This window comes from Erythrolamprus reginae, chromosome 10 (assembly GCF_031021105.1).
Source record: "Erythrolamprus reginae isolate rEryReg1 chromosome 10, rEryReg1.hap1, whole genome shotgun sequence".
In the NCBI taxonomy this organism is placed as follows: Eukaryota; Metazoa; Chordata; class Lepidosauria; order Squamata; family Dipsadidae; genus Erythrolamprus; species Erythrolamprus reginae.
In genome coordinates, this window is record NC_091959.1 from 13,751,123 (window position 1) to 13,767,265 (window position 16,143).

The window sequence follows — 16,143 nt, forward strand, 5'->3', positions numbered from 1 at the left end:
TTCAGGAAGTTGTTTCTTTCTTTCATTAGTTACTTCACCCTTAGACTATCCACTATTGACCTCTCCCAAGTGCACCAGTGTGCCTTCCATCGCCTGTCCTTAGTGTTCTTTATTTTTACTAGTTGCATGTACAGTGGTGCCTCTACTTAAGAACTTAATTCGTTCCGTGACCAGGTTCTTAAGTAGAAAAGTTTGTAAGTAGAAGCAATTTTTCCCATAGGAATCAATGCAAAAGCAAATAATTTATTTATTTATTTATTTATTAATCAAATTTGTATGCTGCCCCTCTCCGCAGACTCGGGGCGGCTAACAACAGCAAAAAAACAATATAAACAAATCTAATATTTACGTTAATTTTAAAAAGAAACCCCAATTTAAGAGACCAATCATACATACAGACATACCATGCATAAATTTTTCATAAGCCTAGGGGAAGGGAATATCTCAATTCCCCCATGCTTGATGACAGAGGTGAGTTTTAAGGAGCTTATGAAAGGCAAGGAGAGTGGGGGCAACTCTGATATCTGGGGGAAGTTGGTTCCAGAGGGCTGGGGCCACCACAGAGAAGGCTCTTCCCCTGGGTCCCGCCAAACGACATTCTTTAGTCGACGGGACCCGGAGAAGGCCAACTCTGTGGGACCTAACTGGTCGCTGGGATTCGTGGGGCAGAAGGCGGTCCCGGAGGTATTCTGGTCCGATGCCATGAAGGGCTTTATAGGTCATAACCAACACTATGAATTGTGACCGTAAACCAATAATGTGTGCAAACCCATTAGGAAAGAAATAAAAGCTCGGAATTTGGGCGGGAGGAGGAGGAAGAAGAGGAGGAGGAGGACAGCCGCTGCCGAAGGAAGAAGGTAAGGGGAGGGGAATCAAAAAAATCCAAAACTTTAAGGCTTAAAAAAAAAAAAAGAGGTACTCTGAGGCAGCGAGGAGGAGCACCCGTCTCCCATACACCCGGCGCGAGGCTGCCTCCCATATACTGCGCCAGAGTAACCCAGGGGGAATGGCAGGAAACTGGCCAGGCCTTCGTGCCGCTCTCAAATTTCCTGGGAAATTTTTCCGGGCTCAGGTTCTTAAGTAGAAAATGGCTCTTAAGAAGAGGCAAAAAATCTTGAACACCCGGTTCTTATCTAGAAAAGTTCTTCAGTAGAGGCGGTCTTAAGTAGAGGTACCACTGTAGTAGGAAAGATAAGTTAGCCGGTGGATGATTAAAATTAACCAAGCACAACAATTACCTAAGGTCTTTGATTAATCTTAAACACCCCTAGGAACAGTTTTGCTATCTTATGGCTTCCTGTAATCTTTAACTGATGAGATTAAAGTCACAATGACAGCTGCAGCTCATCATAAATTTAAATAATGGGGCCTAAATAACAATGAGCTCTCATTAAACTAAATATCATTAAATGCCGAGTTAGTGAATTATTTTCAATGTATCTTAAATATGTTTGAGATGTGGGGAGAAAGGGAAACTTCCCTAAGAAACAGTTTTGGCCTTCTCCGGTCCTGACGAATAAGTAATGCAGGTTGGCGGGGCCATGGGGAAGGGCCTTCTCTGCGGCTGCCCTGACTCTATGGAACCAACTCCCCCCCCCAATGTCCATAGTGCTCCCACCCTGCTGGCCTTCCAAAAGGCCATGAAGACCTGGCTTTGCCGACAGGTTTGGGGGCCCTGAGAGTTAACATCTAGTCACAGTCGAATTGTGATTTGCTTGGCTTGTATGTGTGTATGACTTTGTAGCTTAGTTTAGGGGTTTTTATTTATTAGTGTAAGCAGGGTTTGTTTTTTGTTGTGGTTAGCTCTGGCCCAGCTCCTGCCCCAGGTACTGTGGATGTGGGGGAGGCATCCACATGCTGCAGGCCTGTTTTGCTCCTGGTGGAATCTGATGATGAAGGCTCCTCTGACCAAGAAGACATGAGTGACAGGGAGGAGGAGAGTGTGGCAGACAGCTCAGAAGGAGATCCATTATCTAGCTCCTCCTTGGATTCAGAACAAGAGTTAATGATACAGCCACGCATGTGGAGAGCGATGCATAGGCAGCAACAACTGAGAGATTATTATCAAAGAAAATGAGGCCACCTGTGGTTGGGTGGGGCTGTGGTAATTAGTGAGGCTGCTATAAATAGCAGCATGTGGGTTTGGCCATTGTGGAGGATTATCTGATCGTTGTGTTTCGTGCCTGCTTTACTGACTTTGACCTTTTGTGTGCTGATTTTTCCCCACTTTGAAACTAAACCAGAGCAAAGTGTGTTTCACTTTGTGAAAGAAGAAGGACTGTGAATTGCCTCACAGCTGCAAGCTAAGTATCACAGAACTGATAAGGGACTTGTACAAATTACCAGTTTGTTTGGAGACCAGTGCTCTTTGCTATACCAAAAGAGGGCTTAGGTTAAGTGAATTTTCATTGTAAAGAACATTGTTTTGAATTTTCAAACGTGTGTGTGTCTGAAATTGTATCTGTGCATTTTCGGGAGGATTCTACCAGAGAGCCCGACAGAACAGTTTTTCTTGCTTTTTACTGTTTTATATTGGACTTTACTATGTTATTGTATTATTTTATTATTGTAAGCCCCCCTGAGTCCAACAGGATTGGGTGGCATATAAGTCAAATAAATTAATTAAATTAGTGCTGCGTGAAGCCAAACCTTTGCTTTTCTGATTTTTTTTAAAAAAAACTTTAAAATTAAGACCCAGAATGGGCTATTTCCCTTCCCCCCTTTTTAAAAAATCTCACTGTCTCAGGAATGCGGGAAAATGTGCATGTACTGAAAGATATAATAATTATTATTATTATTATTATTATTATTATTATTATTATTATTATTTATTAGATTTGTATGCCGCCCCTCTCCGAAGACTCGGGGCGGCTCACAACAATACTACGTTCTGAACAGGGGTGGATTCCACTTCCCTTCCCTACCGGTTTGCATCATGATGGAAGTGCAAAGCACCCAGCTTAGAACCAGATTACTTACGGGACCGTCTTCTGCTTCATGCGTCCCAGCGGCTGGACAGATCCCACAGAGTTGGCCTCCTCCAGGTCCCGTCGGTTAAGCGGTGTCGGCGGGTGGGGCTGCGGGGGAAGGGCCTTCTCCACGGTGGCCCCGGCACTCTGGAAACAACTCCCCCCGGAGTTCCGTACTGCTCCCACCCTCCTGGCCTCTCGAAAGGTTTTAAAAACTCAGCTTTGTCAGCAAGCCTGGAGCCCACTGCTCCGGCTAGTAGTGTGTTAGTGGAGTGGATGAGTGATGGATGATTGTTTTTTTTTAATTGCAGGGTTTTATATTGTACGTTGGTTTTTAATTCTGTACACCGCCCTGAGTCCCCTGGAGAAGGGCGCCCTATATGTTTGGTTAAATAAATAAATACATGACTCTCTTTACCTGCACAGAAGCCTCTGCACATGCGCAGAGGGGTTTTTCTACAAGCCACGGCACCCAGAGGACTGGTTTGGGAGCGTGGACCACTCAGTCATCACTGCCAGTTCAGCGAATGGTGGTAAATTTCCACTACCGGTTAATAATAATTAATAATAATAATTTATTAGATTTGTATGCCGCCCCTCTCCGAAGACTCGGGGCGGCTCACAACAATAATAAAAGACAATATAGCAGTGAAACAAATCTAATATTAAAAGAAATATATATATATATAAAATCCCAGCAATTAAAACACATACATACCAAATATAAAATATAAAAGCCTGGGGGAGGTGTCTCAGTTCCCCCATGCCTGGCGATATAGGTGGGTCTTGAGTAATTTGTGAAAGACAAGGAGGGTGGGGGCCATTCTAATCTCCGGGGGGGAGTTGATTCCAGAGGGCCGGGGCCGCCACAGAGAAGGCTCTTCCCCTGGGGCCCGCCAAACGACATTGTTGGATCGACGGCACCCGGAGAAGGCCAACTCTGTGGGACCTTATCGGCCACTGGGATTCATGCGGTAGAAGGCAGTTCCGGAGGTATTCTGGTCCAATGCCATGTAGGGCTTTAAAGGTCATTACCAACACTTTGAATTGTGACCGGAAACTGATCAGCAGCCAGTGCAGGCCACGGAGTGTTGTAGAAACGTGGGCGAATCTGGGAAGCTCCACGATAGCTCTCGCTGCCGCATTCTGCACGATCTGAAGTTTCCAAACACTTTTCAGAGGTAGCCCCATGTAGAGAGCGTTGCAGTAATCGAACCACAAGGTGATGAGAGTAATCGAACCTCGAGGTGATGAGGGTATGAGCGACTGTGAGCAATGACTCCCTGTCCAAGTAGGGCCGCAACTGGTGCACCAGGCGGACTTGTTAAATGCAGTAATGGGCTGCTGCCCCCATGGGGGGGGGACACAGTGGGGATAGTAGGTTTATGCTTGTCCTTCCTTCTCTTGTAACTTAGCATGATCCTTAATTACTTTTAAAATAGGAAATAATTCAACCCATAAACGCTTCAATTGTTTTAATCATGATCTAGAACTGAACTTTTATAGCCATTGAAGAAAATTGAGCGACTTGCCTAATCTGTTATCATACTGAACCTTGTGGGTTTAGTACACAAAACCTGAAAATGTTCCTGTGCTCCTCAACAAGTAATGCTGTCTGTCATTTGTCCTTTTGGTGGCTATTCAAATAATGGTACTTCATCCACTGAAAAAGTGTCCAAGCACCTATTTGAAAGCTTATCTTGGTTGCTAAACCACTCCCACTCAGTCACATAATCTTTAAGCCACCCCTGGTCACATGATTGTCAAGCCACTCCTACCCAGTCACATGACCAGCAAGCCACTCCCACAAAATAAGCCACACCCACAGTATGGCAGTAAAAATTTTGGCAGCCCATCACCGGTTAAATGGGCCATTTCATCAGCGGTGCTAAAGAAGCGTTTGACTCTCCTGGAGACAGAAGGAGGGAAAAAAACCCCACCATCTACTTTGCCTTATATATATTTATTAGATATAATTCAAAGGGAGGGGAAATTCACCACTAAGAAAGGTTCGAACCAAGATGAAATAATGGAAGCCGAAGACACTCGATATGCAGAGGTTCAATTGTCCTAATTGCCAGTCAGTTTTTAAAAAAAATTTAAAAAACCACCCAGTATTTCTTGAGAGAAAACAGGTTGGGAAAGTGTTTCGTTGGAGAGAACAGATGGGATTACTCTGGCATGAAGGCAAAACCTCGTCTTCCGATTCAGTAGTCTGATTGCTAATTGCTTGAAATGAAAAAATGATGAAGAGGCTATAGAAAGCAAAATAGTGCATTTGTAAAAAAAAATCAGAGATAACCCTACAAGGGTGGGAGGAGGGGGGATTTTTTTAAAAAAAAAAAATCTTTTCTTCTGAAATTGACTGTGGTATTTTGTTTTCTCCTGCTATCAGAATTCATTTTATGGAGCATACATACATACATACATACATACATACATACATACATACATACATACAGACAGACAGACAGACAGACAGACAGACAGACAGACAGACACACAGACACACAGACACACAGACACACAGACACACAAAAACACATATATTTGTTTTCGTAGATTTTCATGAGTATATGTATGTAGATTGTTGTGAATTTGGGTTTTTCCCTGTGTAATATTTTGAGTGTCTGCAATGTTTTGGCGAAATCATATTCACCATCATCAGGCTGAAGTTATTGGCTTTGTGCTGCTTTGAGAAAAACAGTAATATATATATGTAGATTGTTCTGAGTTCGGGTTTTGCCCCATGTAATATTTTGCATGTCTTAGCGACATTTCGGTGAAATCACATTCACCATCATCAGGCTGAAGTTGTAAGCTTCGTGCTGCTGTAAATATAGTTTGTTTGCAACTGCCATTTGTTCCTTATAAATAGTGGCTGGGGTGGAGATTTGGTTTATAATCTATTCAAACAAACTATATTTACAGCAGCATGAAGCTTACAACTTCAGCCTGATGATGGTGAATGTGATTTCACCGAAACGTCGCATAGACATGCAAAATATTACACGGGGCAAAACCCGAACTCAGAACAATCTACATACATATACCTGTGAAAATCTACGAAAACAAATACACACACACACACACACACACACATCAATATACCAGGGTGATCCAACAGAAAAAAACATATATAGGGATCAGATCTGGTGGCCTAGAGGTTGAAGCCCCAGGATCAAATCCCAGTAAGGGTATGGCTAGCTGATGAGGCCAGAACAAGGCCGAAATAGCGCTATCCCAGTCTCCCTTAATTTAAAAAAAAATTCAGCAAAAACATGGGAGATATATATGTATATATCTCCTATTGACTTCATCAGAGTGTAAAATCTCCATTGGAGAGATGCTTGCTTTTATGTGATGCCGTTCAATTTAATCATTGCATGCATAATGGGGCCACACCCTTTCTTCCCTCCTGTGACCCCATTACACGTGCAATGATTAAATTGAACAGCATCATATAAAAGCAAGCATCTCTCTAATTTTACACTCTGACGTAGTCAATAGGGATTGACGAAAGCTTAGTAACTTTATAGTAGTTGTAAAATAAATTTTAAATGTTCCGGAGATCGTGGTAACTACTGCCTCTTTATTTATAACTATATCTGGAGCTCACATTTTTAGGACAATTCTCTCTCTTATATATATATATAATGTTTGCGAGAAACAGGGAACTTTACTATAAATTAATAGAAACATAGAAACATAGAAGATTGACAGCAGAAAAAGATCTCATGGTCCATCTAGTCTGCCCTTATACTATTTCCTGTATTTTATCTTAGGACGGATATATGTTTATCCCAGGCATGTTTAAATTCAGTTACTGTGGATTTACTGTGGATTTAATGCAGCAGCTTACCGGTCCTCATTAATACCAAGGTGTGGGAGCTATTCAGCGGTGGGTTGTAAATAATTTTACCACCGGTTCACACATGCATGCAACATTTCTGCGCATGCGCCGAAGCATCCCGGGTGAGTGGGTGGAGCTTCCCACCGTCGGCACTACCAGTTCTAAGAACCGGTCCAAACCAGAAGCAACCCACCATTGGAGCTATCTACTCAAAGGATCACCCATCAAAATTATCCTCCCCCTCCAACACAAATCTGCACACAACCTTGCTAAACCATTTCAACACAACCGATACGGGTTCCAAGTTGCACATAAGAAGAGCAAACATTTTAGCAAACAATTCAGGACGGATCCCCGAATGTGATCCGAATCCATCTGTCCCCTTTCATATTTTGAGCAACGAAAGTCTTGGCAGCTTCTGCTGGTGACATCTGTAGTGACGGTAAATGAGAAGGATTGTCATCCAGGAAAGTAACGGCTGTATTTATTAGGAACGGGGCCAAGGGTAAATTCCAACATCCACTCTTTTCGGTTTAAAAGTGTAGTAGTAGATCAAAATGCTACGGATCGGGGGTGGGGAGGTTATTCTCTATCTCTCCCTTGGTTCCAAAGTTCTTGCATCGTTTTCTGCACGAGACAACGTTCCCGAGAAGTCTGGTCCAACAACTTCACCTGGGAAAACAAGAGGGAAAATATACCGCCAAATTAGCATCATTAGAAGAGGCACAGCGTCGAATTGAGATTTTCAGGCTAGCAAGCCATCCATCATTTATTTATTTATTATTTATTTATTAATCAAATTCGTATGCCGCCCCTCTCCGCAGACTTGGGACGGCTAACAACAGTAATAAAACAATATAAACAAATCTAATATTTAAGTTAATTTAAAAAACCCCAATTTAAGAAACCAATCATACATACTGACATACCATGCGTAAATAAATATCTCAATTCCCCCATGCCTGACGACAGAGGTGGGTTTTAAGGAGTTTACAAAAGGCAAGGAGGGTGGGGGCAACTCTGATATCTGGGGGGAGTTGGTTCCAGAGGGCCGGGGCCGCCACAGAGAAGGCTCTTCCCCTGGGTCCCGCCAAACGGCATTGTTTAGTAGTCGATGGGACCCGGAGAAGGCCAACTCTGTGGGACCTAACTGGTTGCTGAGCTAGAGAGCTCATTTGGAGGATTAGATGGTTCTCCCAGGCAAATCCCCTTCCTAGGCTAATCCAAAGTGCTTTTGTGTCAACTGAATAGAGAGAAAGTCTACTGGACTTCACACCTAAGGAGAAATACCTCCAACTTTGTATTACTTGCTTAACTCCAAGCAAATATTTTTTGTGTTTTCTTTCATTCATTCATTCATTCATTCATTCATTCATTCATTCATTCATTCATTCATTCATAGAAACATAGAAGACTGATGGCAGAAAAAGACCTCCTGGCCCATCTAGTCTGCCCCTTATACTATTTCCTGTATTTTATCTTAGGATGGATCTATGTTTATACCAGGCATGCTTAAATTTAGTGACTGTGGATTTCCCAACCACATCTGCTGGAAGTGTATTCCAAGCATCTACGACTCTTTCAGTAAAATAATACTTTATCACGTTACTTCTGATCTTTCCACCAACTAACCTCAGATTGTGCCCCCTTGTTCTTGTGTTAACTTCCTATTAAAAACACTTCCCCCCTGAACCTTATTTAACCATTTCACATATTTAAATGTTTTGATCATGTCCCCCCTTTCCCTTCTGTCCTCCCAGACTATACAGATTGAGTTCATGAAGTCTTTCCTGATCAGTTTTATGCTTAAGACCTTCCACCATTTTTGTAGCCCGTCTTTGGACACGTTCAATTTCATCCATATCTTTTTGTAGGCAAGGTCTCCAGAACTGGACACAGTATTCCAAATGGGGTCTCACCAGCGCTCTATACCAGTGTTTCCCAACCTTGGCAACTTGAAGATATCTGGACTTCAACTTCCAGAATTCCCCAGCCAGCTTATCCTACCCTGAGGTTCATCACAGAGGTCCCAAAATAAAGTACCCCCGTATTCTCCAGGCTTGTGTGTCCATCCTTCTTTCTCCCTACCTATATTTTATGTCAAACACTGTGGAATCTTCATCTTCATCATCCTCTTCGTTTAAGGGAGCCATTTCCACCCGTTCTGCTGGAGTCGTGATAATATCATATTTGCGAGTTTTTTTAGTCCTCCTCTTAGACCTAAAATCCAAAAAAATAGAAAATGTTTTAGATATTGCATGATACCGATGTCTTTATTTCATCACCAGTCGGACACTTCCCAAGCACCTGGGACTGCGTGATGTAGCCGCAAATTATGTTTGCCCATCCCAGTAAAGCGGCCTTTTGCAATTGACAGATGGAGATTTTGTCAATTCTGATGGTTTTCAAATGTCCGCTGAGATCCTTTGGCACTGTGCCCAGGGTGCCAAGTACCACTTATATATTATTAATATATTATTATTATTGTTGTTGTTGTTGTTGTTGTTGTTGTTATTGTTATTGTTATTATTTCTCTTGCTTGCAACCATTTATAGTATAATCTATTTCATGAGACTAATCAAAAACGTGTGCCTTTATTTTTCTGCAGAATAAAGCCACAATCCTGGGAGAAATATGTACATGTGTTCTGCCCCATCCAAATCCTGCCCTCCCACCCACCCACCCAAAAACCCTGGAGCCATCACATTACATCAGTTTAGGAATGAAATTGCCAGTGATTAAACAGCTTGTACTCCATCGGTTCAACTGTCATTTGAATGGGCTTGTTAGATGCGAAGCGCATAATGAGCTATTAACAACCGATACAGGCTGCAGGTGTTTAGAAAATGTTCTCAAGATTACCGCTATTTATTTCAGAAAACATCCCGGCTTCTAGTTTTCAAGTTTCACCATCAATAACATTAATTAAATCACCCTCTGTGCCATTATTATAGATTTATTTTGCATTGTTCTTGCTAACACGTTACAAGCCTCCTTATCACAAAGACTTTGGCTATGTTGAAAGTAGCTTTATACCTCTTGAAAGAAAATAATGCTTTCTCCAGTTGAATCTCCCCCAGAGGCAGGATGGCAAACCCTTTTTGGTGTGTGGGACCCTCGGTTCTCTGAATTTGGTGGGCTTCTTTATAGACGTTTCATTACCATACCAGGTAATATCATCAGTGCTGGAGGGGAGTAGGAGGTTGCTCCTATTTTATATGCTAGTGGTTTGTCCTGTCCGTGTTGGTGGAGTATGCTTGGTGGCTCCTTTCTTGTTGGGCTTCATTGCACCTTACATATTCTCCCCAAATATAGCAGTTGCTTAATAAGGTACAGTAAAGCATACAGATTGAGTTCATTAAGTCTTTCCTATAAAACGTATCAGGAAAGACTTAATGAACTCAATCTGTATACTCTGGAAGACAGAAGAAAAAGGGGGGACATGATCGAAACATTTAAATATGTTAAGTGTTTTTAACAGGAAAGTGAACACAAGAACAAGGGGGACACAATCTGAAGTTAGTTGGGGAAAGATCAAAGGCAACATGAGAAAATATTATTTTACTGAAAGAGTAGTAGATCCTTGGAACAAACCTCCAGCAGACGTGGTTGGTAAATCCACAGTAACCGAATTTAAACATGCCTGGATAAACATATATCCATTGTAAGATAAAATACAGGAAATAGTATAAGGGCAGACTAGATGGACCATGAGGTCTTTTTCTGCCGTCAGTCTTCTATGTTTCTATGTTTCTATGTTTCTATGTTTCTAAAGCAGTGTTTCCCAACCTTGGCAACTTGAAAATAGGGTTCTGTAATTCTATACTCTCTCCTCTTTCTCACCTCCTCCTTGGCACTTTTCCATGTTCAATTTTACCAGCAGATTTTAACTTTTTATTTATTTAGGGTCTGGCTTCTATAAAGGCAGTGTAATCATTGATATGCAAATTTAGTTTAAAGAAAGCATTAGCATATGATGGATGGATAATAGATAGATATAGATGGATGGATGGATAGATAGATGATTGATAGATAGATAGATAGATAGATAGATAGATAGATAGATAGATAGATAGATATAGATAGATAGATATGGATGGAGATAGATAGATATGGATGGAGATAAATAGATAGATAGATAGATAGATAGATAGATAGATAGATAGATAGATAGATAGATAGATAGATAGATAGATAGATAGATAGATAGATATGTATGGAGATAGATAGACAGACAGACAGACAGACAGACAGACAGATAGATAGATATGTATGGAGATAGATAGATAGATAGATAGATAGATAGATGGATGGATGGATGGATGGATGGATGGATGGATGGATGGATGGGACAGATAGAAAGAGATGGACAGATATAGATAGTAGATAGATATAGATATGGAGAGAGAGATGATTGATGATAGATATGGATGGAGATAGATAGGTAGGCAGGCAGGCAGGCAGGCAGGCAGGCAGGCAGAGAGATATAGATGATAGACACAGACACAGAAGTAGACAATACGATATAATAGATAATATATTAATATACTGTAAAACAATAATAAAATCATCCTAACATGGATCCCTAGAATTACAATGGAATAGATGTTATAATTCTGTATCTAAAGGAGTGACTGCTTCTGGTGTGGCTATGATGAGGTCAATTCAGGTGCCTTGAAATTTCCTGAGGAGACCTTCATAAGCCCACTGATCTTAACTGACCATGTCTCACACTCAGTTTCACAATTCTTTATAGTCAGCTGCACCAGGCAAAGCTTTTGAGTTTTTTCTGCTTTGCACACACCATCTTCTGCTACTAAAATGAGCACTACTGTGGCTTTGAAGTATGTTCTATTCAGGGCTCCCGAGGTCCATTGTAAAAGTTCCTCTTGGGGGGGGGGGGGAAAGGGGGTTTTGGAGGGAAAGCAATTCCAGAAAATCTCAAAAGAGATTGGTGATCCAAGTATCCTTGTCCTGATGCAACACCAAATCATTCCTGGGGCGCAGAGTTCTTTTATTTTTTTTGCACCTTACATGCTCCAGTGCAAAATCTAACCAGAATTTATTTATTTATTTATTTATTTATTTATTTATTTATTCATTTATTCATTTGTCCAATACACAATACATTTGGAAGAGAATAGACATGAAGTAAATATATATAAAGATAATATGTAAAAATAGAGGAGAAGATATATGAAAGGAAGAAAATATATATGATATATGAGATAAAGGAAAGACAATTGGACAGGGGATGAAAGGCACACTAGTGCACTTATGTACGCCCCTTACTGATCCCTTAGGAACCTGGAGAGGTCAATCGTGGATAGTCTAAGGGAAAAATGTTGGGGGTTAGGGGTTGACACTATGGAGTCCGGTAATGAGTTCCACGCTTCGACAACTCGATTGTTAAAGTCATATTTTTTACAGTCAAGTTTGGAGCGGTTAATATTAAGTTTGAATCTGTTGCGTGCTCTTGTGTTGTTGTGGTTGAAGCTGAAGTAGTCATTGACCGGTAGGACGTTGCAGCATATGATCTTGTGGGCAATACTTAAATCATGTTTTAGGCGTTGTAGTTCTAAGCTTTCGAGACCCAGGACTGTTAGTTTACTTTCAAAGGGTACTCTGTTTCGAGTGGAGGAGTGAAGGGCTCTTCTGCTGAAATATCTTTGGACGTTTTCAAGGGTGTTGATGTCCAAGATGTGGTATGGGTTATTATTATTATGTTATTATTTATTAGATTTGGTTTTTCTTGCCTTAAGTGTAAAACTTTAGGTTTGTTTGTTTGTTTGTTTGTTTGTTTATCTATCTATTTATTTATTTATTTATTAGATTTGTATGCCGCCCCTCTCCGTAGACTCGGGGTGGCTAACAACAGTAAAAAGACAATATGAACAAATCTAATATTAAAAGTAATGTAAAAAACCCCAATTTAAGAAAACAATCATACATACAGACATACCATGCATAAATTCTATAAGCCTAGGGGAAGGGAATATCTCAATTCCCCCATGCCTGACGACAGAGGTGGGTTTTAAGGAGCTTGCGAAAGGCAAGGAGGGTGGGGGCAACTCTGATATCTGGGGGGAGTTGGTTCCAGAGAGTCGGGCCGCCACAGAGAAGGCTCCTCCCCTGGGTCCCGCCAAATGACATTGTTTAGTCGACGGGACCCGGAGAAGGCCAACTCTGTGGGACCTAACTGGTCGCTGGGATTCGTGCGGCAGAAGACGGTCCCGGAGATACATCGAATTTCATTTCGTTAGATAGCGTTCAAGTCTGTCAAGACCCATCTGGATCTTGAGCCTATCTTCTAGGGCTCTGGCTACTCCTGCCAGCTTAGTATCTTCTGCAAATTTGGTAAGTTCCCCTTCTATTCCCTCCTAACCAACATTGTAAGAAGAACACGTCTGGAAGACCTAATGCTGTAGAAGCTGGGCCAGTTAAAACTGGAACATCTAATCCCTTTGCAGACTATTAATCTCAGGTGTGATGTGAAAACCCTCCTGTTGATCTTTATGGACATTATGACTCATGCAGCCCTTGTTCTGGGTTTATTTAAACTATTTATCGCCAACTTCTGCCTGACACATCTGGCACTTGGCATCTGCTGCGGCTTGCATTTATGAACTTCAAATATTTACTCAACTTAACCCAGGTAGATTTAGCAGTTCCGTGCAAGCTTCAAGAAAGTCACCGCCAAGGAATTAGGTTGCCACACTCCCTTTTGTGGTGGCTTAATAGTCCTTTTGAAGGACGTGAATCATGTGATTCTGCAAACTAGCTTTAAATGCAACAGAGGAAGTCCCAAGTTTATTTCCTGCCAATTCACTTTCTTCTTCCTCTTCCTCTTCTTCCTCCTCCTCCTCCTCTTCTTCATCTTCTTCTTCTTCTTCCTCTTCCTCTTCTTCTTCCTCTTCTTCTTCTTCCTCTTCTTCTTCTCCTCCTCCTCCTCCTCCTTCTCTTCCTCTTCTTCTTCTTCTCCTCCTCCTCCTCCTTCCTCTTCTTCCTCTTCTTCTTCTTCTTCTTCTTCTTCTTCTTCTTCTTCTTCTTTACTTCTTCTTCTTCTACTACTTCTACTTCTCCTCCTCCTCCTTCTTCTTCCTTTTCTTCTTCTTCTTTTAATGACTCCATAATTCCTTGCAGGGTGGAATCTGGGCAACTCACTGGAGCTAGCAGAGTCTTTTAATCGCCGGATGCCCTCCTTGTCACCAATGCAGTTTTGTTCAGCAGATATATTCTCATCGTTCCGAGAGAGAGAAATGTCTGCCTCTACCTAGGATTGAACTCACAGGCTCCTGATGGTGAGTCGAGAGCTTCATCTCTAAGCCACCGCACCACTCCACCCTGCCAATTCACTATGGCTGGATTAATATGGTGGGATAATTACAGTGCACTGGTAAGACCATACTTGGAATACAACTTCCAGTTTGGTCACCACGATACAAAAAAGACATTGAGACTCTAGAAAGAGTGCAGAGAACAGCAACAGCAACGATAACAGATCCAGAGATTAAACCACCCAATGAATGGTTGAATAAATTAGGTGTGCCCAGTCTAACAAAGAGAGAGATGACATGATAGCAGTCTTCCAAGATCTAAGAGGTTGCCAAAAGGAGAAGGTCAACCTATTCCCAGAGACCGATTAGGTCCCACAGAGTTGGTCTTCTCCAGGTCCCGTCGACTAAACAATGCCGTCTGGCAGGGCCCAGGAGAAGGGCCTTCTCTGTGGTGGCCCTGGGCCTCTGCGAACAACTCCCCCTGGAGATCAGGACTGCCCCCACCCTTCTTGCCTTTCGTAAATAATAATTATTATTATTATTATTATTATTATTATTATTATTATTATTATTATTATTATTATAAAAGAAGCAGCTTTGGGAGAACCTCTGGAGGCTAGCCATTCTACTGAATCCTTGTTCTAAACATCATTAAATTTCTCCTTATTTCAAGGTTAGTTGATTATTATTTTTGATCTACTGCTCCTTGTTCTGCCCTGAGAACCTCGCAAATAACAGCGCACGAAGAAGCTGCATGCAAAAAGCCTTGGGAGAAACACATGTGGGCTGCGGTTCTTTGGATTTTGCAGAAATTTTTTGATTCATTTGCTTCATTTCTAAAATGCAATTGAGGCCGTTGGCAGGAGATGCTGTGACCCAGCCCTCCGCCACTCCAGCTGCTTGGTGAAAGCACACCCGTCACATGGCGAGCAGCTGAGTCTCCTTATCTGATCGCTGGCCTCAACCAGTTAGTTCTGCAGGCTGATCTTGAGACAGAGGTCTATTTTTAGTCTATTTTCCTAAAGGAGGAAAGGACTGATGCTCAACCCCCCATTCAAGAGTAGAACCCAAAAAAAAAAAGAGTCCTCTCTCGTAGGCCATCTGGCAGCAGCGCCTTTTGGGGAGATAAAATCTAGATCAGGGGTCTCCAACCTTGGCAACTTTAAGACTTGTGGACATCAACTCCGGCTGAGAATTCTGGGAGTTATTTATATTATTAGAAACATAGAAACATAGAAGACTGACGGCAGAAAAAGACCTCATGGTCCATCTAGTCTTCCCTTATACTGTTTCCTGTATTTTATCTTACAATGGATATATGTTTATCTTATTATTATTATTATTATTATTATTATTATTATTATTATTATTATTATTATGTCAGTACAACACAGCAAACAAGGTCACTATGCTGGATTTCGTATTTCATCACCAGTCGGGCACTTCCCAAGTACCTAGGACTGCGTGATAAAGCGGCCTTTTGCAATTGACAGATGGAGATTTTGTCAATTTCGATGATTTTCAAATGTCCGCTGAGATCCTTTGACACTGCGCCCAGCGTGCCAAGTACCACTGGGATCACTTTCACTGGCTTATGCCAGAGTCGTTGCAGCTCGATTTTTAGATCTTCGTATTTCACTAATTTCTCTAGCTGCTTCTTCCTCAATTCTGTTGTCCCCTGGGATTGCGATGTCGATGATCCATACTTTCTTTTTCTCCACAATCAGGATGTCTGGTGTGTTATGCTTCAGAATTCGGTCAGTCTGAAGTTGGAAGTCCCACAGTAGTTTTGCTTGCTCATTTTTGACCACTTTTTCGGGCTTATGATCCCACCAGTTCTTTGCCACTGGTAAATGGTAATTCCGGCACAAGTTCCAGTGGATCATCTGTGCCACAGCATCATGTCTATGCTTGTAGTCAGTCTGTGTGATCTTTTTGCAGCAGCTGAGTATGGGATCAATTGTTTCATTTGTTTCTTTACAGAGTCTGCACTTTGGATCGTTTTTGGATGATGATGATGATTATTATTATTATTATTATTAAT

The 16,143-nt window shown here is 41.6% G+C and overlaps 1 protein-coding gene across 1 annotated transcript in view; it reads right to left on the reverse strand.

Moving 5' to 3' along the window:
• Nucleotides 1–6,541: 6,541 nt before the first annotated feature.
• Nucleotides 6,542–16,143, reverse strand: part of FAM174B (family with sequence similarity 174 member B) — a 52,438-nt gene continuing 42,836 nt past the window's right edge. Inside the window, exons 3-4 of the mRNA XM_070762779.1 lie at nucleotides 8,911–9,042; nucleotides 6,542–7,494 (exon numbers count right to left, since the gene is read on the reverse strand). Of these exons, the coding sequence (XP_070618880.1) occupies nucleotides 7,491–7,494; nucleotides 8,911–9,042 (136 nt within the window). The 3' untranslated portion in view covers nucleotides 6,542–7,490. The remainder of the gene's footprint in view (nucleotides 7,495–8,910; nucleotides 9,043–16,143) is intronic.